Source organism: Rattus norvegicus, chromosome 7 (genome assembly GCF_021556685.1).
Source record: "Rattus norvegicus strain SHRSP/BbbUtx chromosome 7, alternate assembly SHRSP_T2T, whole genome shotgun sequence".
NCBI lineage: Eukaryota > Metazoa > Chordata > Mammalia > Rodentia > Muridae > Rattus > Rattus norvegicus.
In genome coordinates this window covers 120,568,366-120,595,370 of record NC_141540.1, presented here as the reverse complement: position 1 = coordinate 120,595,370, position 27,005 = coordinate 120,568,366, and the positions used below count along the sequence as shown (strand labels likewise).

Sequence of the window (27,005 nt, the reverse complement as noted above, 5' to 3'; positions counted from 1 at the left end):
GACGGCACCAAGGTCATCATCCCTGCAGCAGTTGGCTGGGTGCTTACTCAGCACTCACTGAACCAACCAGCCCCAGCTCCTGGAATGTGAAGGCATGGCCAGAGCTATGACATCACCACCTCCATCCTCGTCCCATCACCCTTAGGAAGTTCAAAGAATTTCCTTCTTGGAGAGTGACTCCAGCCGTGCATCCGAGGGCCCATCTCTGGCAGGGCAGGCTACATGGACCTCAGACTTCTCAGACTACTCTGGGCCTCCTCAGGCGGAAGGGAGGAGAGGGCCCCACTGGATGCCTGCACTGGGCCTCACCTCTGGGGGGGTCCTCAAGGTGGGATTCTTACCCCCAACTTACAGGTGGGAAAACTGAGACCTGGGACCCTCATGGGGGGAATAGGTCTTACTTTCAGCCTGCCCTGCAACCTGCACTTCCCTTAACCTCTCGAGGCGAGAAGTAACCAAGCATAGGTGTGCGGAGGGGTGGGCAGTTGGTGAGGTGGAGTGAGAAGGTCTGCCTTTAATGTAAAGAAAATTCATAGTCCTGTTTCGGGATGGCCAGAAAACATCTTGGGAAAGGGCTAGACCCGCCCCAAGGTCTGGAGCCTAGGTCATTGCTATTTTCTCATAAAGTATCTGTCTATGAAAGGAAATAGAAAACACTTGCTTTATGCCCTGAGCATGCGATTCCAGAAGCAGAGGGACACAGTTTGAATAAAAATAAATTCACAAAAGTTAGAGGTTTGAATGGCAGCAACTTGTCACGTACTCTGTCTGCCTCGGTAGCCTGTCGGGGGCACGTGTACATTTTTATTCCAATCTTAATGGCCAATATTAACTCTCCTGTCATACAGCACACAATAAATACACCCATGTGTGTCTATGCACGTATACGGGTTACAGAACGAACCTGAGTTGATGAGGCTGAACTGGTGAGTCCTGAGGGTTCACACTGGGCTGAGAGTCTGTGAGGGAGCCGCTGCTGCCGCTGCTGCTGCTGCTGCTGCTGCTGCTGCTGCTGCTGCTGCCGCCAGAGACTGCCAGAAAACACGCTGCTGGCATTAGGTTTGAGGAAGCGGCAGGATTCGGTTGCAAGGTAAAAGGCCGAATGGGTTCAGAGCCGGGAGGAGAAGACTGAGGCCCAGGTCTAGCCCAGGATACGGTTACTGAGACATCACCAATAGTGGGAACCAAGTCTAATGTACTCAGAACACACTCCAGGTATCATAGTTAGGGCGAGGCCATGCCATCGGAAGAGCTAGGCGTCCATCACTGTATGTGGCTGGGGTGAGGGAGATATACTCTATCCATGGTCTGGGGTGTCTGATGAGACCCCAGGCCTGATTTCCCTAATACGAATTTAGTAGACCCATATAACCCTAGAATTTCAATTCTTCTCAATAAACTTGTAGGGAGGCCCCCTCTCTGTTCCCAGGAATAGGCCAGCCATTTATCAGTCTGTGCTGGGTGGGTGCTGCTTCACAGGGGGTGCTGTTTCCAGGTCCACCAGGGGCTGCCACCCTCCTGCCCCTGTTGTTAGCCAGCTGGTGGCACACACGTTTGGCCCCAGTACTCAGGGGCCAGAGCTAGACAGTTCCAGGCATAAGAAAGTTTTCAGCCCAGAAAGAAATCGTATTTCTGGAACCCTCTTGTGCCAGTCAGGACAGATTGTGATGTTGAACTCCTGCCTTGGGGAGGAGACTGAGCAGAAGCCATGTTGGTCCTGGTGTGCTGCTGGTCCCACAGGAGTTCTGGAACCCACGTTTTGTGTAAAGAATTGCCATGTTCTTTGTGTGTGTGTTCCTTTGTGGGACACTAAGATTATTCGTCCTTCGAATGTTTGTAACACAGGCTAGCCTGGTCTACACAGAGAGTCCTAGGACAGCTAGACTAGATTGCTAGGACCTTGTCTAAAGAAAAAAAATAGGCTGCTTAGAAAATGGCATTGACTAGGGTAATTTACTGCCTAACAAGTCCGTGATTTTCTACACTCGGGAGTGACTTGGAGCAAGGCACAGCCTGGTCTCCACTCTCTGTGTTGATGACCTTCACAGCCAATGCTTCTGTATTCGAATTCCAGAGAGGAGAGGCTCCTCTCTCTCCCATAGCCCAGGGTTTTCCTTGACTTCCTAGGCCTCAGCGCCTAGACAGGATGCCAGGTGGGGCAGCTCAGGGAGGCCATCATAGCCTTCAGAACCAACCAAGGAAATGTTGGGAGCTCCTTAGAAAGATCTAGAAAAGTTCCAGAGAAGGGGGAAACCCAAATCTTGAAAGGAGGAGCTGTGATTCAATCAGAAAGCAATCCTGATGATTTCCTTAAAAAACAAAACAAAACAAAACAAAAACTAAAAACAAACAAATAAAAAACCCCAGTTTATTACATTTCCTGGTAAATCTTGTCCTAGTCAGGAAACTGGAACCCGCTGTCTTGACCTGGTGTAAACTCCAGAGCACTGCTGCTGGATGAAGTTCCTGGTGAGCTGGGCCAGTCACCCCAGCGCTGTTGACAGTCTGTTTAGCCCTTCAAAACTACGGTATGAATTAGGTAAACATTGGCCCACTTGCGGCAAATGGTCGGCAAACCTCGATTGAGCTTCTGATCCTGCTGTCTTTGTTGGGGTTCATTTGACCCCTCGGGCCAGCTTGTACTCCTGGCTCTGGTAGACTCCCATGCTACTCGAGTGGATAAGCTGGCTTGGTCATCTACACAACTGGCACCCGTTTTCTTCAGTCTGAATTTCTCTCCTTCCATCATGTGGATCCGGATATCAAATTCACATGGTCAGGTTCACCAGCGAGGACCTTTACCTGCTGAGCCATCTCAGAAGAAAGGGACAGGAGGAAGCGGGAACAGGCCACACTCTGCTCTTTAAACCAGTTCCCAACAAGGAGAGAGGCCTTGTTATTCCCTACTTTGAGACTGGGCCGAGTGCCTAACACAAACTGGCTTATTGGTCAAATCTGTCCCACAGCTCTTGTGCCTGGCTTTACACCAGGGTAGTCCTTTTCAAATGAGGACACATGAACAGGGCCGGGGGGCTTTGGTGAATTTGGTAATTCACCCCAGAAGTTACTGTTTGGCTCAGCTCCTGCTTTGGTGAGTCCTGACATGGAGGGGCCATCAGAGATCAAAGAAGGAAGACAGCAAAGTCTTCCCAGAGGAAGGAGAACCCCAGCTGGCCTTCAAGGTATGTGTAGGAGTTTGCTGAGATGGAGTAGAGGCAGAGGAATTGGTCTGCCACCTGAGTAAGGCCTGAGGTGTGCTTTGAGCTGTGGCCAAGGACTACTTAGCACAGATGTCTGCCCTTGGGCAGAAGAAGCTGGAGAGACAGACCCATGGCATGCTTAGGGCGAGTTGACATTGTTATGGAGTGAGAAGTACACAGGGCCTGGCCAGGTGTCAGAGGATGAGGCTCCACACGCTGAGGGTGAAGTCTGGGTGCTCTCCCAGGTTGTCTTGAGACACAAAATAGCCACACAGAGATAACCCCAGCGCTGGGGGGGTGTGGGAGGGGGGACACGGAAAGATGGTGATGCATCCCAGCCCAGCCTGGCCTCCTGTCTAAAACCAAACCAAACCAAGAAGCATTGGAAATAGAGCTGGTCAGTAGCCCTATCCCGGAAAAGGAAAAGGCCCAAGGCCAGAACCTCAACCATAGCTCTGGACCCTGAGTCGAAATCCAGATCCCTGGACCACCGTTCTGAAAAGAAACCCACAATTCCAGTGGGAAGCACCCACCGGCAAAATCTTTTCAGGGGTCCAGAAGAAAAAAAAAAGGGGGGGTGGGTTAAACACATCATGCTTTCTTTAATATGTAAAGAATTCCCTAGGGGAAAAATAAGAAAAACAGTGTAATGTAAAGACAACTAAGAGGGGTTGGGGATTTAGCTCAGTGGTAGAGCGCTTGCCTAGGAAGCTCAAGGCCCTGGGTTCGGTCCCCAGCTCCGAAAAAAAAAAAAAGAAAAAGGAAGGGGTTGGGGATTTAGCTCAGTGGTAGAGCGCTTGCCTAGGAAGCACAAGGCCCTGGGTTCGGTCCCCAGCTCCGAAAAAAAAAAAAAAAGAACCAAAAAAAAAAAAAAAAAAGAAAAAAAGAAAAAGGAAAAAAAAAAAAGACAACTAAGAATAGCAGCCAGTCACAAGAAAAGTAAGAAAAACGCAGACTGGAGCCGAGCCGGGGAGTGTTTGTGTGAGGGGTGGGTAGGGTGAGGGAGGAGGGAGAAGATGGAGGCTGAACCTGGGGACCATACCCAACTCTCCTGTACGTGTCACTAAATCATCTTCGGCAAAACGTGGTGGCTTCCTACAGGAGAGTAGAGAGTGGGGATCAGGGAGGGGGTCTTATGTATTCTTTCTTTCTTTTTTTTTTCTTTTTTTTCGGAGCTGGGGACCGAACCCAGGGCCTTGCGCTTGCTAGGCAAGCGCTCTACCACCGAGCTAAATCCCCAACCCCATGTATTTATTTCTAATGTAAAAATTATTAAAATTATTAAAATTATCTTGTTGAAGTTGTTTGGGTTCTCTGCCTGGAGTTGCACATGCATGCAGTGTTCATGGACGTCAGCAAAGGGTGGCAGATGCCCTGGGTCTGGAGTTCTAGATGGTTGTGAGCTGTGTGGGTGCTAGGAATTGAACCTGAGGCTCTGCACGGGCAGCTAGTGCTATTAACTGCTAAGCTACCTCTCCTGTCCCTAAGGGGCACTTGGTGGTGGTCATGACGCTGATGACGGTGGTGGTGGTGATGGTGGTGGTGATGGTGGTGGTGATGGTGGTGGTGATGGTGGTGGTGATGGTGGTGGTGGTGGTGATGGTGGTGGTGGTGGTGATGGTGGTGGTGATGGTGGTGGTGGTGGTGATGGTGGTGGTGATGGTGGTGGTGGTGGTGATGGTGGTGGTGATGGTGGTGGTGGTGATGGTGATGGTGGTGGTGATGGTGGTGGTGGTGGTGATGGTGGTGGTGGTGGTGATGGTGGTGGTGGTGATGGTGGTGGTGGTGGTGATGGTGGTGGTGGTGGTGATGGTGGTGGTGATGGTGGTGGTGATGGTGGTGGTGATGGTGATGGTGGTGATGGTGGTGGTGGTGGTGATGGTGATGGTGGTGGTGATGGTGGTGGTGGTGGTGATGGTGGTGGTGATGGTGATGGTGGTGGTGATGGTGGTGGTGGTGGTGATGGTGGTGGTGGTGGTGATGGTGGTGGTGATGGTGGTGGTGGTGGTGATGGTGATGGTGTTGTTGCAGGGGTGTGCACATTGAAGCAACGGAACAGAGGTACGTGGTGTGGAGCATGGAGTGATGGGGTATTGTACTTGGTGTTGGAGTCTTAGATGTTCACTGAAGCATGTCTGAAATGTTCCCCTTTCCTTCCAGATGTCCCCGACTCAATTCTCCTGCCTCAGCCCCTCCAAGTACTGAACTTACTACCACACCAAGTCAGAAAGCTTATGAAAGCTATTAAAGATGGAGCAGAGTTCTCTAGCGACGTTTCAGCTCACACCTTCCCCTGGGAGCCTCTGTCCCATTGCTACAGTGGTCACCCCAGGGTCTCCTGGGTCCTGAGAGGCTCATTCGCTACAGGAGGGAAGCTGGGACTGTCCCCACACAAAGTGGCTCCCGGAATCATGGACTTCCTTTGAGGCTATCGTAGAGGATGACCACCTCCCAATTCCTTTAGCCCAACTGAAGCTGGTGGCACTTTTGGTCTGGGAACTTGCTAAAAGTCAGTTTAAGGGGTCTTGGGACAGAGTAGCCCTTCTCTGACCCTTCCTAGTCATGTGACTGAAGAAAGGGCCTCTCAGATCTTCATTTCCTTCTAACTCAGGGAAGTGTAGCTCTTCCTCCCCCTGGCCTATGGGAGGGCATCGAGGGGCTGTGCTAATGGGGACTTTTCAGGAAGTGAAGCCTTGGTGGAAGGGTGCTTGCCTCACGTTCACAAAGCCCTCCGCACAAGAGCAAAGTAAAAGAATTCCGTGCAGTGAAATAAGCCCATTAAAGGTTGAAAAGAAAGATCCAAACAAGCCTCGCCATGCCTCCACCCACCAAGGGCACAGCGAGCATTTTCTTCCCCATGCACAAATTGTGCTTTGTTTTCAACTGTGACTGTGTCTACATCCTGCTTTTAATTCCCTTAATATTATAATATTTCCTCATATTATCATAAGCTGTTTGTAAACATAGCCTTTGATGCTTGCATAACCTTCTATTGTGTAGTTGGCTACTCATCAATTCCCCACTTTGTTGGACTTTTAGACTCACCCCAGTTTTTACCATTATACAAAACAAAACAAACAAAACCCACAATTATATGTATCGCAGATGTCTTTCTTAGGACAGAATTCAGAAAACTGGCTGGTCCAAAGCAAACCTGTCTTTTAAAGCTTTGGGGTAGCTAGCACCTTTCCAATGAGACCTCTTTTCCTGAGTCACCTGTGTGTAGCGATGTGACTGTAGGAGCATCTGAACCAGGCGACCTTTACCCAACCCACAGGGTTCCATAACCCCCTCTCCCGGAACCCTTAGCAGGGGGAGGCGGGATAGGGGAAAGTTGAGGGGTAGAGAACATCTATAAAAAGAAGAAAACACACTGGGCATCAGATCCCTGCTCCCGGTCCCAGATAGCTTCAACCTAGAGTCTGACGGCTCCACATTAACAGGAGTGGGTGGGAGGAGGAGGCAGGGCAGATGGCCAAGAGCCCAGGCACGCAGGGCGTGAGTGTGGACACCCAACAAGCATGAGAACCACGAACCCCCAGGGCTGGGAAGCCGGGGCGGGACAGGAGAGTCGGGGGCGGGGCTTGGTGACGTCACGCCCCGCCCCCTCCGACTCCCTCCTCCGGGGCTCCCGGCTGGCGAGCGAGTCCTCACCTAGAGTGACAGGTGTGCGCGTCTTAGAGCCGAGCTGCGGAGGCTGACCTCCCTGCATCAGGTAAGCCCCACAGGAGGAGCTCAGAGGCCAGGCTTGGCAAAGCATGGAAGGAGCTGGGTGCTGGTGGCTGGAGGAACTATGCTTCCAAACTCCTTTCTGGTCTCTCACTTACCTGAACTTGAAAACGTAGGCTTTGGAGGTATTCGAGGCTCGGGAAGTAAAGCCGGAAGGAGCTGGTCTGAAATGCTTAAACCACAAATACATTATTACTGTTTTATATGATGCTGTTCTTAGAAGTGTGCACTGAACGAGTAGTTGTTAAACTGAGAAAACTAAGGACGACGTTCTCAGCGTTCCTGAGACCCAAACGGAGCTGCCGTGGGATTTGGGTGTATGTCCTTGCAGTCTTTCTGTGCTCAGGGGATTTGGCCGTCGTTTTCTATACTGTATTTACAGTTTCTATGTCTTGCTTTTCTCTCAACATTGTATGAGCATCTTCTGCTGTTACTCATCCCGGTATGTGTGTGTAATCACTTATTAAGGGCTGGATAGTGTTACAAATGAGAAATGGCCAGTGATTGGGCAATGTTCTGAACCCCAGAGGAAGGAAGTGAGGGGAGATGAAGGTAATGTAGAAAGCCGCATTTGGAGAGGAGAGGTCAGGAGCCCTACCGCCAGACAGTGGGGAAAGACCACCTTGTTCTGAGGAGTGAGACAGAGAGCTTCCTTCCCAGATGTGTGGTCTGAGGCATAAAGGGCTAATGTGAGCAGAACGGCGCTGTGCATTCAGAGCCTTGGACCTAGAGAAGGTGCTGAGGAGGGAGGTCTCCCAGAGTGGAGTTCTCTGGTCTCGAACAGATGGACAGGCTCCAAAGGGGACAGTATAGGCCCACACTGTGGGGCAGACACAATGTTCCAGAGGCAGGGCCAGTGACCACCAGACATGTAGAGTCAGCCTCTTGGTATGCGCCCAAGGAAGAGATTCAGACTGGAAGAAAAGAAAGGAGAAGGTGCAGGGGGGCTTTGAGCTCAATTCCAGGGCAGACATGGCATTAGAGAATAAGATTTGTTCAAGAGTCATGTGGGCAGGGTAGAACAGGTTTGTAATCCCAGCCCTGGGGAAGTAAAGGCTGGAGAGACAAGAGTTCGAGGTGAACTCTGCTACAGCATGGGTTGTATGAGTTCTTGTCTTATAAATATCAAAAAGCAGGGGTGAGGTGAGGTGGAGGGCTGGAGTGGATAAATTGGTAGAGTGCTAGCTTAACTTTTACAAAGTGTTGGGTCCCTCATACTACTCCAGCCTCTAGTGGTAGCTCAACCCTGTGATCCTAGCACTCCAGATGTGAATGCAGAACTGGATCAAAAGTTCAAGGTTAACTTCAGCTACCTTTTGAGTTTGAAGCCAGCCTAAGATACTTGAGACCTTGTCTTAAAAGCAGACCCCAGGGTTGGGGCTGGAGAGATGGCTCAGTGGTTAAGAGCGTTGGCTGCTTTTCTACAGGACCCAGGTTCAATTTCTAGCACTCACATGGTAGCTTAGGACTGTCTGTAACTCCAGTTCCAGGGGATCTGACGCCCTCCTACAGACACATGCAGGCCAAACACATAAGAATAACAAACATAAAATAAGAATAAAGAGAGGTTTGCCAGTGAGTTGACCCAGAAGGTAAATGGCTTATCAAGGCTGAAGATCCCAGAATCCACATGGTAGGAGGAGAAAGCTGACTCCTAAAGTTTGTCCTCTGGCCTCCACAGAGCCTGCTGTGTGCATGCACACAGGATCTCAGAGCCTGACTGGGATAAGAGAGTGTGGGTCAAGGGTGACTCAAACAGGAGTCTCTGTTGAGTCTCTACTTCCTCCTCTGTGAAATGGGTCTGACAGCTCCCAAATCCATTCACTACCTGTCAGTGCATAAGAAACCAGGCCTCCTTATAGCCAGTCTTTGTTACTGTGTGGGTTCTTCCTTTTCCCACCCTTTATGCCCCCCTCCACCCCCCCGTCACCCCCTATCACTAGATAGGAGAGAAGGAAGGATGGGGGGTGGTGGTGGAGAGAACTCTGAACCTAATTTCTTCTTGTTTCTTCTTTGAGCACGGCTGCTAACTAACTGCACACACACCCTGAAAATTTCCCAGAATTCCAAGTGTCGCAGTCGAAGAAACTGTCTGCAGCTGGCAAAACCATGCCCTAGAGCACAAGGCAAATCACAGTCAGTTGCTATAGACAGTCTGAAGCAGCCCGGTGTCCCACACCTGGGATTAAAACAGAAGCGCACCCCACCCCCCCACCCCCCCCAGCTGGGGACCGAACCTAGGGCTTTGCACTTGCTAGGCAAGCGCTCTACCACTGAGCTAAATCCCCAACCCCCAGAAGTGCATTCTTATACCAGTTCTCTGGTTTTAAAAGAAATCAAGGGTTGGGGATTTAGCTCAGTGGTAGAGCGCTTGCCTAGGAAGCGCAAGGCCCTGGGTTCGATCCCCAGCTCCGAAAAAAAAAAAAAAGAACTAAAAGAAATCAAAACTCTGGAGTTCTCACTACACCTCCTACCTTGGGTCAACGGCTAGTCATGCACCCCACTCTGCCTCTCCCCTTCTGAGCTTCCTAACTGCCTTCAGATGTTAAGTGTTAGGACTAGGGGTGGGGCAGCTGTGGCTTCCTGTTAGGGTGGGCAGTTACATTCATCCCTCTCTTCCCCACCCCCTGCAGCTGCCCTCTGAGACTTGGAGCTTTCCTGGGATCTCCTCCACTGTGCTTCCACAGATGAGAAGCAGAGGCTGAGAGCCCTGGGGTAGCACCTAGGTGTCAGGGGCCTGCAGCTAGGACTCACGGTCCATCTGTGTCCCTGTCCACCTGGTCTGATGCCTCGGGGTGGTAGGTAACCAGGTGGTAGGTAACCAGGTCCCCTTATACCCGGAAATCGAAGAGGATTGTGTTCTGTTGTGAGAGTTAGGGCCGATGGCTCCCCCTCCACAGCCAATAGGTTTCATTTTAAAAAAAAAAAGTTTATTTATTTAATACATGTGAGTACACTGTAGCTGTCTTCAGACACACCAGAAGAGGGCATCGGATCTCATTACAGATGGTTGTGAGCCACCATGTGGTTGCTGGGAATTGAACTCAGGACCTCTGGAAGAGCAGTCAGTGCTCTTAACCACTGAGCCATCTCTCCAGCCCCAATAGGTTTCATTTTGTAGCCACATTTTTATTTATTTATTTATTTTTGAGCCAGGATTTCTCTGAGTAGCCCTGGCTGTCCTGGAACTCACTCTGTAGACCAGGCTGGCCTCAAACTCACAGAGATTCACTCACTTCTGTCTCTGGAGTGCTAAAAATAAAAAGATATTCCCACCACCAGCACCCAGTCGTAGTCACATTTTTAACAGTTAGAGGGCCTATGAGGTCCAGAACTCAGAATCAAGTCCCTACCTTGGGCCTGGGACCCGTTTACTTCTCTTCCACTGATCTGATCAAGACCCAGACCTCCGGTCAAGCTTGGAGGTACAGGTCTGTAATGCCAGCAGCCCTTGGGAGGTGGAGGTGAGAGGAAGATTTGAGCTTGAGAGTTCCACACTACCTTTAGCTGCACTGCCTGTCTCAAGAGACAAAAGCAGCAGAGTACCAGCCTCGTGCCTGGCCACCTCAGCGTCCTTCACAGCACTGGTGAGTTTGGTTTTTAGTTTTTGAGTCATAGTCCGGCTTGACTTGAGCCTGTCATGTAGCTGAGGATGACACTGAACTTCTGATCCTCGTGTGCTGGGAACGCAGGCCTGTGCTGCCACCAGGCCTGATATGTGTAGTATTGGGGCTTGAGGCCAGAGCTTCCTGCAGGCTGCCAAGTGCCGCCCTACGGACCAAACGAACTCCATCCCCAGTCTGAAGTTTACTCTTGTGCTAGGAATTGAACCCAGGGACTTGTGTTGCTAAACAGGCACCTTAGCACGGAGAATATCCTAGCTTCCAAAGCAATGCCACAAAATAGGGATGTCATCATCTGACAGATAGGATACTGAGGCACAGAGGGGTGGATTAGCCCCAGGTAGAGCCAGGATCCAAGGGCACCAGTATGTTCCTCTTTCTGTGCTGGTTGCCTCTTTCTTCTGGGAGAGTGTTTTACCTACATGTTTGTTTGTGTGCTGCTTGGACACCTGATGCTGGCAGAGGCCACAAGGGGGCATCAGATCTCCTAGAACTGGAGTTACAGGTGGTGGTGAACTGCCTGATATAGGTGCTGGGAACCGAACTCATGTCCTTTGTTAGAGCAACAAGTGTTCTTAACTACTGAGCTATCTCTCTAGCCCCACAATTTTCGAGACATTTGGTGTGTGTGTGTGTTTGTGTGTGTGCAAGTGCGTGCCACAGCATACTTGTCTCAGAAGACAACTTGTAGAGTTAGTTCATTCCTTCCATTATGAGTTCCAGAGATGGGACTCAAATAGTCAGGCTTTTTACCTACTGGGTCATCTCACCTCCAGGCCATTTCTGAGACAGGAAACTAAGGTTTGGAAAGATTCTTTTTTTTTTTTTTTTTTTTTTCGGGGCTGGGGACGGAACCCAGGGCCTTGCGCTTCCTAGGCAAGCGCTCTACCACTGAGCTAAATCCCCAACCCCGGAAAGATTCTTTAATCCCTCCCAGCATGACCTTGGAATAGCCAGTGAAGAATTTGTGTCCTCACATGTGGCCTACTTGTCTGCCCTGTGAAAGTACTTTGAGCATGAATTTTATAACGTATTATAAATATTACAATAGACTGCATAGGGGCTGGGGAGACGGCTGTTGGTGAGGTGATTACCATGTGATGTGAGGTCTGAGTTCCTGCCCCAGCACTCAGTGGAAAAGGCAGGAGTAGCTGCTATCCTCTATGCCCAGTGCAGGGGAAGCAGATCCTTAGGGCTTGCTGACCAGCCGGTCTAGACAAAACTGGACAATTCTAGGTTCACTGACAGACCCCATGTCAAAATTAAGGTGGCCCCTAAAAGGAGGTAGTTCTCAGCAGAGGCAGTAAGGCCTGGAAAAGGAAAGAAGAAAGGAAAGGAAAGGAAAGAAAGGAAAGGAAAGGAAAGGAAGGAAAGGGAAAAGAAAAAAGAAAAGAAGAGAAGAGATTCTAAAACTAACAAGGCGGTCGGTGATGGAGGAAGACCAGTGTCAGCCCCTGCCCTGCACCTGAATGCACACTCATGGGAGCATGACCCTGCATGCACATGCGAAGAAGTAACACCTGGAAGGTCACGTGGGGAGCTGCATAAGAACACAAATGTGGATTTGGTTTTTTGTTTTTTTTTTTTATCTATGTATGCTCACTGGCTCTTGCAGAGGCTCAACCATGGGCACAGCTAATTTTGTATTTGTGTGTGTGTGTGTGTGTGTGTGTGTGTGTTTTGTTGTTGAGGGGTTTTTTGTTTTGTTTTGTTTTGTTTTGTTTTTGAGACAGGGTCTCACTATGTACCCTAGCTGGCTTGGGACTTGTTACATAGACCAGATTGGCTTGGAACTCAAAAGGATCCTCCCTGGTTCTGCCTTCTGAGAGATGGGCTTCAAGGCATGCGCCACATTCAATGACACAGCTACCTGAGTGTTCACCAGCATCCGTGGGGAGTGGGTTTGTGGTGTCCTGAAGTGAAAGGGGACTTTTGAGTGGCAACCTCAGGTACCAGGAGCAGTTCCCTATTGGTAAGGACCACAGAAGCCGTGGCAGAGCAGCTCTAGGCTCCAAGACGGGTCTCTCAGCTCACTGGGCTTTCACGGTTCCCTGAATGTAGGCACTCAGGTTCTCATGAGCTCTGTGAGTCTTGACTTTCTCCTGTATATAGGTAGGGACTCTTGTCCCTCGTGAGCTTGTCCCACTCACAGGACTGCTGCAGAATTAAACCAAATGCCTGAGACATGTCCAAGAGGCAGCCAGACACATTGTCTAACCCACCCATACCAACTCTGTCACTCCCCCTGCCTCTCTCCCCCAACCCTGGTCTGCACACTAGGTTCAAAACTGTCCTGAGCAATCTATTAGATGTTTCCCTCAGAGTCCTGGGGTTGTTGGAGCATATGACCATCTGCACCCAAGGAGAGGGTGAGAGGGTCCTGGGTTTCAGCTGACCAGCTTCCCAGGAGTGGGAAATGGCTGGAGAAGAGAGCTTGCTGGGTTTATCCTAATTCCTCAGCCTCTCAAATCCTACCTTCCCCCACTGCACCAGCTTCTTCCCACCGCACTGTCTAACTGTGGAAACAAGTCAGAGCTCTGGACAGTCTCCACTGCAGGTTAAGAATAAACAACACTGGGGGTTGGGGATTTAGCTCAGTGGTAGAGCGCTTGCCTAGGAAGCGCAAGGCCCTGGGTTCGGTCCCCAGCTCCGAAAAAAAGAACCAAAAAAAAAAAAAAAAAAAAAGAATAAACAACACTGGATATAATGGTATTCCCGCAGTCTGGGCACTCAGGAGTCTGAGGAGAGGTGTCCTTGAGTGTAGGACCGTGAGACCAGTATGGGCGCTGGGGTGTAGTACAGTGTTGACACTAGCCTGCTGGGGCAGAGGGTGACACAGAATGCCCTGGGTTCAGAACAAGAGGGCAATTCCTCTCTAGAATGTTCTCGCACTATTGTTTGCCCGTCTTTCTTATGAGTGACAAGTCCTGTGTTTGATCTTCAAGTCTGGGTGGGCAGGTTGGAGCGGACTCTCGGGCCCCTCAAAGGAGCTGGCATCAGGAAGTGTTTGTGGACAGGCATGTGACATGGCCAGACCATGAGTCAATGAGTCGCTGAGCTGAGGAAGAGGAGAAATCATCTTCATCCTCATCCCAAGCCCAGATAATAAGTGGTTGTGAGTCCTTGGGAAGCGAATCCTCACTTCCCAGAGAGTGGAGAGCAAGCATGTTTGGAGACTGTTGACAGCCTACGAGAAAGGGGGCATCTCTCTGAATGGGTGAGGAGATGGGGCTGAGCTGAGGGTAGGGTGAAGGGTCTTTGGGGTATGTGGAAGATGTTAGAGTTCCTTGTGGTGAATACTCCTGGCCCCTCTAGAAACTGATGTCCTAAAGGAGACCCATAGCTGCTTGGTAAGGTTCGCTCACCTCTGGCCCAGCACAGCAAGCTGATAGCCACCGGAAGAAGGAAAGAGCCACCAGGGAGTGTGTGTACACGTACATGCATGCACACACGCATGCACGCACGCACGCACGCATAAAAGCACAGGTGCCCTCAAAGGCCAGATGTATCAGATCTCCAGGAGCCAAAGACAGTTGTGAATCACCTGACGAGGATGCTAGGAGCTGAGCTCTGGCTTCCACAAGAGCTACGTGTGCTGCTGAGCCATCTCTCCAGCCCCAAGATTTCTCCTTGGAAAACAGTCTTTCAGTCTGCCTCAGTAGTGTGAAAAAGAAAATAAAGCAGACTGGCTTCTAAAGGTCAGAGAAGAAGCCCACTTGTGACCGTGTGGCTGGGGGTTGGAGAAATAGCTCAGTAGTCAAGAGTACTTAACTGTTCATGCAGAGGACCTGGGTTCAGTTCTTAGTATCAACATGGTGGCTCACAACCATCCACAGGCACATACATGCCTGCAGGCAAAACACTCACACACAAATAAATCTTTTTTTTTTTCTCTTTTCTTTTTTTCAGAGCTGGGGACCGAACCCAGGGCCTTGCGCTTGCTAGGCAAGCGCTCTACCACTGAGCTAAATCCCCAACCCCACACAAATAAATCTTAAGTTGGGGATTTAGCTCAGTGGTAAAGTGCTTGCCTAGCAAGCGCAAGGCCCTGGGTTCAGTCCCCAGCTCCGGAAAAACAAAACAAAACAAAACAAAACAAAACAAAACAAAACAAAACAAAAAAAACCAAATAAATCTTAAAGAAAAAAAAGTCCCTCTTGATGCAGGCCTGGATTCCCAGGTACTCAAGAGACAAAGAAGATTGCAAATTCAAGGCCAGCCTGGGCAACTTAGTGAGACTCGACCTCAAGACAAAAGGTAAAAGGAGGCTCAGACCATAGCTTTGTGAGGCCCTAGGTTCCACTCCACAGTCCCAGAATTGGGTGTAGCCAAGGAAAGTCTTTGAGAAGTGACTTGAACCGTGGGTACAGGAGCCATTGAGAGTCTGGGACAGGTCATTCTAAGCAAAGGCTGTGCTGTGCACAGAGACCAACCAGCATGTGAGGTGTGAAATGGGGCCTAAGGCACTTAGAAGCCAGGTCACCATGGCCCTGAGCAACTGTGGATGGTTCTCTTTTTCTTTTTGCGGTGGTGGTGGTTAGAGACAGGGTTTCTCTGGCTGTTCTGGAACTTGCTCTGTAGACCAGGCTAGCCCCAAGCTCAGAAATTGCCCCCGCCCCCGCCTCTACCTCCTGAGTGCTGGGATTAAAGGTGTGCACCACATCTGCCCGGCTCTGTGTGTGGATAGGTAGGTGTATTGGTAGCTGAGGACAAGGTGGCAGCGGCTCTCTGGCTACTGGAATGTCCAAGTGAAAAGCAGAGACTGGAGGCAGGATTCAGAGTAGAGTTGGGGCCAGAGAGAAGAGAGGTCACTTTTGAGTGGGGGTAGCAAGTGGCAAGCCCTTCCCACTGAAGCCAGGCTCATGTATCCTCAGGGAATTCCCCATGGAACCCTGGATCTGGAACACGGCTGGTTCCCATCCAGCCCCACCCCAGGGTATAGGGCAGGGAGACTGAAAACCTATGCAGGTCATCTCAGCCCTCAGAGAGAGACAGACTTGAACTCTGCAAGATTCCACTGAAGTCCAGAAACTAGATGGGACTCAAACCTAGGACTCTTGCAGCCAGACCTCCTGGCTCTGAAGGAGGAGCCATTGCCAGAGGCCTGACCTGGGTGGCTTATTATGGGATTACCAATAGCCTGCTAGAAGAAAGACCCAAACTGTGGCTGGACACACACACACACACACACACACACACCACACACACACACACACACACACACACACACACGGACACACATGCACACACACACACACACACACACACACTGACACAGAGACAAAGTGAGAGAGCAAGAACAAGTGAGTGAACTTTGTGGAACATCTAGGGACTGGGAGCTGGGGCCCTACTAAACAGTGGGGCAGCATCCACAGACTGGCAAGCCCCTGGGGTGAGATATACCTTGGGCCTTGGGAAAGACTCCCAGGGGCTGCCTGCTGGTACCTCTGAAGGTCAGAACAAGACGGGCAAGACTAGTGATCCAGCCTTCCAACCTGGTCCACCCCTGAAGGGGCTGGCTGGCGGTTGTTGCTCAGAGGAGGGATGAGGGAGGCAGGAAGTGACCAGGCATAGTTTACAGTACTAAAGGAAACCTAGTTAAGTCAAACTCTTCTAAGAACAAGAAAATGACCTACAACTGCTTCCTACTCCGGCCTTCTTCTGAATAAAGTTGTTTTTGTGGTTTTGTATTTGAGATAGGATTATCTCTGTGTAGTCCTGGCTGTCCTGGAACTCTGTAGACCAGGTTGCCCTCAGAACTCAGAGATCTGCCTGCCTCTGCCTCCTGAGTGCTAGGCTCAAAGGTGTGTGCCACACACAGCCAATTTGTGGATTTTTAATCTGAGACATCTTACATTTTACGAATGGGGCCTAGAGGCTTTAAGGAAGTTCCCTAGGATTGTCTGGTTAGAAAGTAGAAAAGTCTGCATTTGAACACAGCTTCCTTCTTTAGTTGTCGTTGTTGTTTTAAGTACTTATTTTTAATTTTTAGTTACGTACATATGTGTAGGGCAGTTATGTGCACAGAGTACATGTGCACACAGAGACCAGAAGAGGTGTTGGATCCCCTGGCTGAAGTGACAGGTGACTGGGCTGGTTGACCAGGGCTTCTTCCCACAAGAGCAGTCTTATGAGCTCTTAACTGCAGACCCATCTCTCCAGTCTCTAGGTTTTGTTGTTGTTGTTTGAGACAGGGTCTCTGCAGGTAGCCCTGGCCATTCTGGAGCTTGCTGTGTAGATCAGGCTGACTTCAAACTCACTCGTGCCTCTGCTTCTGAAGCTCTGGGAAAGCAAGCATGCTTCACTACACCCACGTCCAGAAGCCAGCCTCTCAAAATCACGAGGATTCCTGTTTCCAGCTCCCCAGCCTCCTCGGACATCAGTCTGTAGGGGTGGGAGTCAGTGGAGGGAGGTAAGGAGTCTCTGGACTCTGCAGTTCTCTCACTGGGAGACCAGACATTTAAGATATTTACTATTGTTATTGTTGTTGTTATTTGTTGTTGTTTTTTTTTCTGGGTAGCCCTGGATGTCCTAGAACTCCCTCTGTAGACCAGGCTGGCTTTGAAGTCAGAGATTCATCTACCTTTGCCTCCAGAGTGCTGGGATTATTCACCACCACGACTGGCTAAAATATTTATTTTTATTTTTTTTCTTTTCTTTTTTCCGGAGCTGGGGACTGAACCCAGGGCCTTGCGCTTCCTAGGCAAGCGCTCTACCACTGACCTAAATCCCCAACCCCTAAAATATTTATTTTTTATTTATTTTTTTTAAGATTTATTCATTTATTATATATAAGTACACTGTAGCTGTCTTCAGATACACCAGAAGAGGGCATCGGATCTCTTTACAGATGGTTGTGAGCCACCATGTGGTTGCTGGGAATTGAACTCAGGACCTCTGGAAGAGTAGTCGGGTGCTCTTAACCACTGAGCCATCTCTCCAGCCCTAAAATATTTATTCTTAATTTAAAAATGTTTATGTTTATGGGGACTGGAGAAATGGCCCTGGTGGTCCTTAACTGCCGCAGTAGACAGAGGACACATTGCTGGAGTCAGCCCTCTCCTCCCACCAGTTGGGTCCCAGGAAGCAGTTGCAGGTTGTCAGGCTAGGGGTCAGGTGCCTATGCCACCTCCATGGCTCTGGACTTGCTTCTTCATGGGACAGTTTGGACCAGGAGCCAGAAGGAGGGTGCCAAGGGCTTAGTCCCTCACAGGTCTGGGTGAAGAAGCTTTCTGACAGGTCACTGTCTCCTCTGGAGATGGATGCATTTTATGAGTCAAGGCTGGCATCATGGTCTGTTGCCAGGGCCTGATAAGAGGGGATAGCGCTGCTTCATGTTTGAACAGAAGGGGGGTGGGGCAGGAGCAGGGGACAGAGGTCTCTTTGCTGTCCATTTTACATCAGCTGTTTATTAAACGCATCCTAAGTGCCAGACACTATTATAGATATCCACAGCACAGTGGAGGCCAAAAAACACACCAACTTCCTGCTTCCACGGACCGAAGTCCTCTAAGTGGGAGCAGAAGATAAACAACAACAAAACTGTCCCTGGAGTGTGCCGTAGCACTGAGTGTTCTGCAGGATTTTATACAACTGATTTTAAACTTTGTTTGATGATGGGTAGGTAGGGGTACAGAGGTCATGGAGCCCATGTAGGTCAAAGGACAATCCTGTGAAATCAGTCTTCTATTTTAACATGGGTTCTGAGGATCAAACTCAGATCCTGAGGTTTTCTCTGGAGTAAGCAGTTTACTCGGGTCAGCCATCTTGGCAGGCCAGCAATAGACTTGTGAATCAGGAGACAGGGAAGCCTCTTGAAAAGCCAGAACATGGAACCCCAGAGAAGTGCATGGTGAGCATATGGCTCTCAGGAAAGCGGACCAGGCAGTTGAATGGCCAAGGCCAGAGCGGGCCCGGAGCTCTAACAGAGAAGCACCCAGATCATCAAGAGAATCATAGGTAGAGACATGCAAGGGAAGGTTTTTGTTTGTTTGTTTGTTTTTGTTTTTATTTCATGTACATGAGTACACTGTAACTGTCTTCAGATACCAGAAGAGGGCATCAGATCTCATTGCAGATAGTTTGTGAGCCACCGTGTGGTTGCTGGGAATTGAACTCAGGACCTCTGGAAGAGCAGTCTGTGCTCTTAACCTCTGAGCCATCCCTCCAGACCGGGAAGGTTGTTTTTAGGACCTGAACACTTGGTCCATAGTCAAGGACATAGACCTCGGCTAAGTCCTGGGCTCATCCCCACTGTGCTGCATGTCTAAGGCTGTGCCTGAGCCCCTGGGCCAGTGCTCTAGCGTGCCCAGTGGTGAAGAGGGGTGTGAAAGTAAGAAACAGTACTAATGTCCAGTTCGGAAAGGAGCAGGGGTAGGGGAGGGGAAATCTGTTGCTGACCACACAGAACTGTACAAAGTTGGTGTGGCCCCTGGTGAGTGGGTTTGTCTGCCTGCATCTCGTGGGTGACTGGAGGGCAGCTGGGAGGTGCCATCCAGCTTCACCTTTGGGCTTGAAAGTTGGAAGTTGAGGAGGGAGGATGTTTGAGAGGTAACGCAGAGTGAGCTGAAGGCGAGCCCTTGGCTGTTAGAGTTAGGCAGGGTTTCTGCTTGGGAGAAGTCTCCCTCCTTTCCTCTCTCTCCTCCACTGGGTTTTGCGTCACGGCTGTTTCCCCTTCGAGCTCAGCTGCAAAGCTCTGTAGAGGACTCACAGCTTGGACTTATGGGGGTGTAGGAAGGAAGGGGATCAGGCAACTGTGGGGAGCATCCTTCCAAGGGGGGTAGATCTGGGAGAGGGAGTCTAAGAGCCCAGCCACCCCTGTACCCCTCAGCAGGTCTGGTGTGTGTGTGTGCGCGTGTGTGTGCGTGTGCGTGTGTGCGTGTGCGTGTGTGCGTGTGCGTGCGCGTGCGTGTGTGTGTGTGTGTTGGAATTAGGAACATTTAAGATCAGCTACCCCTGAATACCCAGCGGAGATTCCATAGCCGGTGTGGGCCAGGGAGAGGCTGCAAGTCCTGAAATGGAGAGCAGATGACAGGATGAGGAAGGGAAGCCGGGACAGTGAACTACAGGCAGAAGACTTGTTCCAAGGGACCTGTGATGACCAAGAAGGGGAGGAGAGTGACTTTAGGCAGAGCTGGCTGGGTTCCATCTCCAGAGAGGTTCACCCTTGATCCATACCCCTGACTGAGGGCTAAGGAACCTCCAATTCCCTTTCTGGAAACCACAGAGTGAGCACCAGCTCTGTCCTCCCTGGAGAGGGTTAAATGAGCCAGATGCCTCTCCTGGCACTGCAGAAGAGCAGGCCCACATTTGGAAACCTGGGCCCAGGTTGGAAGGTTTGGGTGGTGACATTGCTAGGAGGACATCGGCGCTTGCTGTGTTCTGCTCAGTCTTGCCAGGGCCCCACTGCCTGGACTCTGACCACAGAGACTGAGTGCTGTCCAGACCAGCTGCCTCTGGTGAGGATTTGTGCCCCATGTGGCCAAGGCTTCACGAGAGAACGTGGGCCTGTCAAACAAAATCTGCCAATTGTGAATCAATTGACAGACCCAAAGCCAAAAAGCACCAAGCAGGCCAAGCTTAGCCCACCATCTGGCTGATGGCCCTTGCCTGGGCAAAGCAGGTACAGAGAGCCAGTGCCCAGTTTGCCATCACAGACGCCTCTGGAGGCGGCTCCTCCTCATTCTGCTGCTCTTCTGATCAGCATCTCCAGGACCACTAAAGAACATGGCCATCTTGCTGGGCTGTGTGGGCCCAGGCAGACCTATTGCCCTCTCTGGGCCACAGTCTCTGGTCCTGTGATAGGACCTGGTCTATATATAGGTCTCTAGGTCTCCCAGCAATCTGGAGATCATCTGATTAAGTCCCTCAGCCTTGGGGAGAATTTGCAGTTATTATGAAGTGACTCTTTCCAAGACATGCTTCCGGGGTGATCAGAGGTACCGTGTCCACAGTAACAGTTGTGTGTGTGTGTGAGAGAGAGAGAGAGAATGTGGGTGTGTCATAAGTTGGAGCTTTGCATGACCCAATGTAAATATCATTTTAATAACCCTGTGCTGGGACCTTTCATGGCTGTGCTGGAAGCTGGTGGGAAGCCTTCATTAACTCTCCCGTGACCTGGGAAGTCTATGGTCCTTCTTCCTCGTTTGCAGTTAAGGAAAGCCAGGCCTTGTTTGAGGGATGACTTGGTTGAATGAGCATCTCTGGGCCCCTGACTCACATGTGGGTTCTTAGTGGGGGCAGGGGGCTTCATGTGTGAAACTACATTGGGATCTGAGGGACTGTCACAGTGGAGCTGAGCAGCAGAGAGGACCTAGCAAAGAAAGCGTCTGCCTGGAGTTTTCTCTGGCTACAACCTTGGTCCTTGTCCACGCCCCTCTGTCCCTAGCCCCAAAGCTCTGGGCTAGTGTTCTCTACAGCCTTCCCGCCGCCGAGTCCTACGTCTCTTTTGCAGTGCCAGGAGTCTCAGCTGATTCTCTTGGAGCCCCGCAGCTTTGGCTGGAGATTGGGCACGAAGGCCGGAGTATAGGAAATCTTAGTTTTGTGTGCCCCTTCACCCAGGGCGGCAGCGTCAGAGCACGCTCCTGGGGGCTGCGGGCCCTTTAAATCCTCCGGGGCGGCGGCGGCGGGCGGGGGATGACATCAGCGGGCGGGCCCGGGGCTCAATGGGAACCGCGGGGACGCGCGCGCGGGCAGGGAGCGCGCGAGCCGGCGGCGGGGGCGGGCGGCGGGAGGCGGCGGAGCGCGGAGCCTGAGCCCGGCCGGGCCGAGCGCAGCGCAGCGGGCCGGGAAGAGGCTGGCGCGCCCGCGGCCCGGCGAATCCTCTGGCATCCGCCCCGGCGGGCCGCCCCGGCGCGGTGAGCATCGGGGGCCGGGGAAGCGGGGTTCCCTCCGCCTCTTTGTGTTTTCTTTTTGCGCGAGCGCGGGGCGGACACGCGCGTCCGCGCAGGGCTGGGGGCGCCGCCCGTGAGGACAAAGGCGCGGCCGGGGACGCGGAGGGGACGGGCGCTTCGCAGGCCGCCGGGTGCACCGAGGCGGCCCCGAGTTGGGGCGGGGGATCTGCGGCAAGGGCCTGGCTGGGGTCCCGGGGGCGCTCGGGTTCCAGCCGGCCGCGGTCCCTCCTCTGTGCCCTGGGCTCCGGGTCACTGAAGCCATTCTCCTGTAGGGTGGGGGCGCGCGGGGGTCCTAAGTGATGGGGTGCGTGGTCACCCGGGCCACCGGCTTTGTTTTCCTTTGTGGCGAGAAGAAGGGAGGGGGTTATTTATCGCTTGGATTCTCATTGCGGTGTGCGAGACAGCCTTGTGCTTCAAGCCTCTGAAAGCTGGGTGCCTGGGCGCCTCAGAGGCAGGGCTGCGACTTAGGCCACCCCCTCCCCCTACTTTGTCCAGAGTTTTCCCACATATTTCTTAGCATAGCCTCCCCCTGGAAAGGGGGTCTGGAGAAAGAGAAAGGGGTGCAGTTGCAATTAGTACTTGGCGTTTGGGACGCCTTTCTTAGGTTTAGAGTATTCCTTCAGTTTTTATCCCACTGATTCATTGACCATGGTCTTGGTCCTGCAGAAGGTGGGTGGTGTGTGTGTGTCAGGAGGGGTGTGTGTATGTGTGTGTGTGTGACACGGGACTGCCCATGTGCCCGGCTGGTTGTAGTTGTAATTTTTCTAACCAGCTGAGAAGTCTTGACTCCTCATGACCATCTTTTTTTTTTTTTTAACTTTGTTTATTCCCCTCCCCCACCCTCCCGGAAGGGACTGAGTGAAGAATTGGAAAGATACTCGGATTCCCTGAAGAAGCCCCTATCCGGAAGTCGTTTTCTTTGGGGGGGGGCTTTTAAGTGGAGGAGGGTTAGGACAGGCTAGACTCTCTCCAGGGCTCTGGTCTCCAGGGTGGAGAGACCCTGGCGTTGGCCGGGTCTTGCAGGGTTGGTGGTTATAGCTCTCTCCCCTTTTGAGCAGACAGCCGTGAGTGGAGAGGGGCTTGGGGGTCATGTGCAGTGTATTTATGTAAGACTCCCAGACAGAGGGCACTGGTATTTATATAACCTGGCGTGGGTATTTATGTAATATAGGATGCAGTGTATTTATGTTCCTTTCCTAACCTGTGGCTTTCCCAGATGCCATGTATGGTCTCTGAGTTGGCGTTAGTGGAAACCCGGCTTTGGGGGGTGGGGGGGTTGTTTGTGAGTACACAGTCAGTCCTCCCTTTCCTGTAGGGGTCATAAGTGTGAACCTCTACAACCGTCTTCCCCTGGCGGGTGCACTTAGCAAGCTGGACCATGTGTGGACCCGTGGTGCCAGGCTGGTGGGTTTTCTGCAGATATGCAGTACTGCTGTTGGCATCCAGGGCAGCTCAGCTGGGCCAGGCCAGCCATGTGGGCAGAGACCCATGATGGAGAGCCCAGAGTTTGGCTGGCACCCAGTGGCAGCCACTTCCTTGTGGCTGGTGGAAAGACTGTGGTGGCTCTCTGGGAGCTAGTACTAGGCTAGGGTGTCTCTCGTGGCTTGGATCTCTTGGCTCTTGGGCTGATCAAGGAGCCCTAGTGAATCTCTCCCGGCTTCCTTCCAGGCCTGGCAGCTGGGGGCAGGCTTGGCCCAGGGAAGGGGCAGCACAGTCACTGTCTCACCTTCGATTTTTACTTCTCAAGCCTGGAGTGAAATATGTTCTGGGTAGGAGGCCCTGTTTGGTTCTAGGTGAGGTTTCTGCCCTTGCCTTGCTGCTGGGTGGTATGGGAAGGGTAGCAAGGCCGTTCCAGGCTTGGGTTCCCGTCTGCAAAAGGAATGCCCTCTTGTTCACCTACACTAGCTCATGTGTAAAAAGCAGGGGTGTCGAGGACCCCATTCCCTGTCTCATAGTTTACTATTCCCTGCCTCCTCATCCCCCATTCATCGAGTCTTCCTTTTTGCTGGCCTGGAACACAGTTACCCAGACCTCTACCAGGCCAGGACAGAGGGGTCCCTTCCATGGTGCCCCAATCCTTATTATCCACAGGCTTGAGGCCTCCACCTAATCCGAGGAAGGAGCAAGCTATTGAGCTGACTCCACAGGGATGGGACCTGTCTCAGGAAACCCTTCCTCTAGTCTTCAGGAAAGTCTGCCTGAGAGTCCACTCAAAGATATGTGTGCAGAAAGGCCTGAGAAATGGTTCTGTACTGGCCTGAGAGGCATTGGGAGGTACCTTGCCTTCCCTTTCTGAGTGGAGACCAGACCCTCTTATGTGGGGCCTGCTGGAACTTTCGGTCAGCTTAGCCCTGTGTGAGCCTAGCAGCCCAGAGGGAGGGATAGAGGTGGGTACCCTGTGGCCTCAGGAGTCTCTTAGTGCCAAGGAGCTCTGTGGGGCTCTTCCCTTTATCCTGGAGGTTGGAACTTGCTGTCAGGGGCTATTACAGTTTTCAGGATGGTCTATTTCTGTGGACCCTGTTCCTCCTATCTGTCAGATTTCTGGGGTCCAGGTTCCCTAGGGTATCTTAAGTGTCTCCAGAGTGTTTGCAGAGAAAGCATTTTGGAGAGACTTTCGGCCTTTCACCTGATGGTGTTGGTGGAGATTTCACTGCTGAGCACAAGACCCAAGACCATGCTCCTGTCTATTTCCTGTTAACCCTTTGTCCTTGACTTAGGGCCTGAGCCCCTTGTAGCCAGCCAGCCTTCCTCTGAGGGTCTGCTTGGCGTTCCCTTCTTGGGCCTTGGCTCAGAGCCCATCTTTTCTGAACTGAGTGAAACTTGTTCTAAACCTGCCTCGGCTTTGCCCAGGTGTGTGGGCATGAGGACTACCCGACACCTGGCTGCCCTTGAGCGAAGTGAAGTCAGATTGCTTCCCAGACAGTGGGAGGGAGAAGGAGACTGCCTGCCTCTGGTGGAGGAAGGGTCCAGGCCCTCTGGTGCGGGAGGTCCTGTCCATGACCTGTTTCTGCTTCTCCCCGCAGCAAGGTTGAAGCATGGAGCTGCGTGTGGGAAACAAGTATCGCTTGGGCCGGAAGATCGGCAGTGGGTCCTTTGGCGACATCTACCTGGGTAAGAGACTGGGCCTCCAGCTGTGGCCCTTGGGGGCAGCTCTGGCATGAGGAGGAGGGGGGAACCCGGGATCTGGGAGCAGGACTTTGCTCTGGTTGTGTGGCATGGCCTACAAGCCCCCTGGGGTCATCCCAGATCCAGAAGGGAGCCTAGGTGGTCTGGGGGTGTCTTTCACTGCCAGGCAGGCAGGGCCTCAGCAGGCCATAAGAGCAGAGGAGGTATATTTAGCCGACTTCCAGCTGCCGCTGACCTGGGTCTCTATGAGGCATGGGAAAGCCCTGGCTGGGTTGGCGCTCCCACCCCTAGGGTCCTGGCAAAAGAATACTGATGGATAGAAAATGCTTTGGCTATCCTGGACCCCTGGGAGGCTCCCAGGAAGTCCAGGCTTCTCCCTTAGATGTGTCTTTCTGGAATGCAGTCTGGGCCTCCTTTGGAATGACAGAGAGAGGATCTCATCCCTCTGGGAGCTCCCTGTCCCTGGATGTGCTGCCTTTTAGAAATCTGGGTTTGCTCTGATGTCATTTTTTTTTTTTTTTTTTTTGGTTCTTTTTTTTTGGAGCTGGGGACCGAACCCAGGGCCTTGGGCTTCCTAGGCAAGCGCTCTACCACTGAGCTAAATCCCCAACCCCCTCTGATGTCATTTTAAGCAGATTGCTGGGTACCTCAGCCTCTAGTGAGGGAGAAACGAGTCCCCAGCCTCCCTCCAGTGTTGCCTTCCTAGCCTGGCCTTGTGCCATTTTGAGTGTTGTTGGCCTGGAGGGGAGAGTTTGCGTGGTAACCACATAGATGGAGTTGGGAGTCTTGGAGTTGCTAGTGTGGTGACAAGCCTCCCAGGTCATCCTTGGTGCTGCCCTGTCTCCTCAGGAGGAGGCCCAGCTGCCTCTTGTTTTCTTCCTCAGAGAACTAAAATGAATCACTTCTGTCCTGGACAGAGACTAGAGACACTGTAGTCATTAATCGGTTTGGTCAAGGATTTCTTTTTCCTGGTGCTCCAAGCCCCTGTCCATTTCAAGTACGAATGCTGTCATCCCGCAAGCCTCAGGGCAGTGGGCAGGGGATGCACAGGCCTTCTTAGCTCTTACCTACAGCCCCTTTCTTGGCATTGTCACCCTCAAGGCATCCCCAGTTTCTGGTTCCCAGTGCTCCCCATTTCCTGTGTGACCCAGGCTGTCCCTTTCTTCTGATGGCAGGAGGCAAAGGTGACTGCTAGGGAAACTAGCTGGGGCCACCTTGGCACCACAGCTCCACTGAGTGCAAGGGTAGAAGAGAGAATGGGACACAGACATCCCTGGAGTCTAGACCTTATCTCAGGCAGCTGCCCTGGGACCTCAGTGTCCCCATCTTTGTCCCGGATGACCAAGCACTGTCGCAGGTCACAAATGGAACAGCGGTGAAGTAGTTTTGTGCCCAGCGTCAGGTGGATCCCATGCCCTGTCGACCGCTCGCTGTTTCTCTATGGGGTGTGGTGGTGTGCACCTGTAGACAAAGCTACTCTGGAGGCCGAGGCGGGAAGATTGTTCCAAGTAGTGAGATAACTGTTCAAAGAATAAGTAACGCGAAGTCAAGGTGTGTCTGGGTCCTGTCATTCCTTTCAGAAGGAGCTGGTGTATGCTTGGGTCTGCTTCCCAACCCCACCCCAGTGCCCAGAATGTGGCCCGTTCACAGCAGATATCCGATGAAGGCTGTAAAATATTCTATGTGGTAGGATAGGAGAGAGCAGGGATGTGGGAACCGAGTGGGCCTGTTTCTGGTTCCCAGTGCTCCCCATTTACTGTGTGACTTGGGCTGTCCCTTTCTCTGAGCCTGGCATAGGTTCGAGGAATGTGTGTTGTGTATTGTGTGTGTGTGCACATGCATGCATGCAGCTCTTGACTTGTTTAATCTGCTATTCAAGAGTGCCCTGTGCTGGCCCCTCTTCTGCAAAAGGGATATGAACACTTGTGGATGGAGAAGCACAGTGCAAGGTCACTCAGAAAGGCCAGTGTCCCTTGTTCCTGAGGTCTGCCTCCCTGGGAGGGGAGGACTTCCTGTTTATCTGTGGTGTCTTTCGATGATGCTAACTGCCAGGCCCAGATTTACTCCTGCCTGTGTCAGCTCTGGAATGAATGCATTGACCCTGGGTCTTTGCTTTTGCTAGTTGTAAACTCTGGTTCCCTGCTGGCCTTGACTTCCCCATCTGAGACAGTGTTGTGAGAAGTAGGGCCGCACTGCATGAACCCCTTGCCTGTGTGGGAATGGTGGTGACGGAAGGTCCCCCTTTGACTGGCCTTGCTGGCACGCTTTGTTCAGAGTGCTGGCCACATTCTCATCATGGTGCTGGGCCAGGGGCTGACTCCAGATGGCCTCTACAGGTGGGGCCAGGCTAGGCTTCCACATCTACCTCCTTTCCAGGATTGACCTCAAGGAAGTCTTGGAATGAGAGCCTTGAGGAGTGGTTGCGAAGCCCTCAG

The 27,005-nt window shown here is 51.8% G+C and overlaps 1 protein-coding gene across 20 annotated transcripts in view; it reads left to right on the top strand.

Annotated features, from left to right (window-relative positions):
* Positions 1-6,844: 6,844 nt before the first annotated feature.
* Csnk1e (casein kinase 1, epsilon) overlaps positions 6,845-27,005 on the top strand; it is a 38,093-nt gene continuing 17,932 nt past the window's right edge. For 5 of the 20 annotated variants that reach the window (XM_087558832.1, XM_087558826.1, XM_087558825.1 and 2 more), the window contains exons 1-2: positions 6,845-6,915; positions 24,468-24,555. In XM_087558832.1, coding sequence (XP_087414958.1) covers positions 24,480-24,555 — 76 coding nt within the window. In that variant the 5' untranslated portion in view covers positions 6,845-6,915; positions 24,468-24,479. 20 annotated transcript variants of the gene reach the window in all.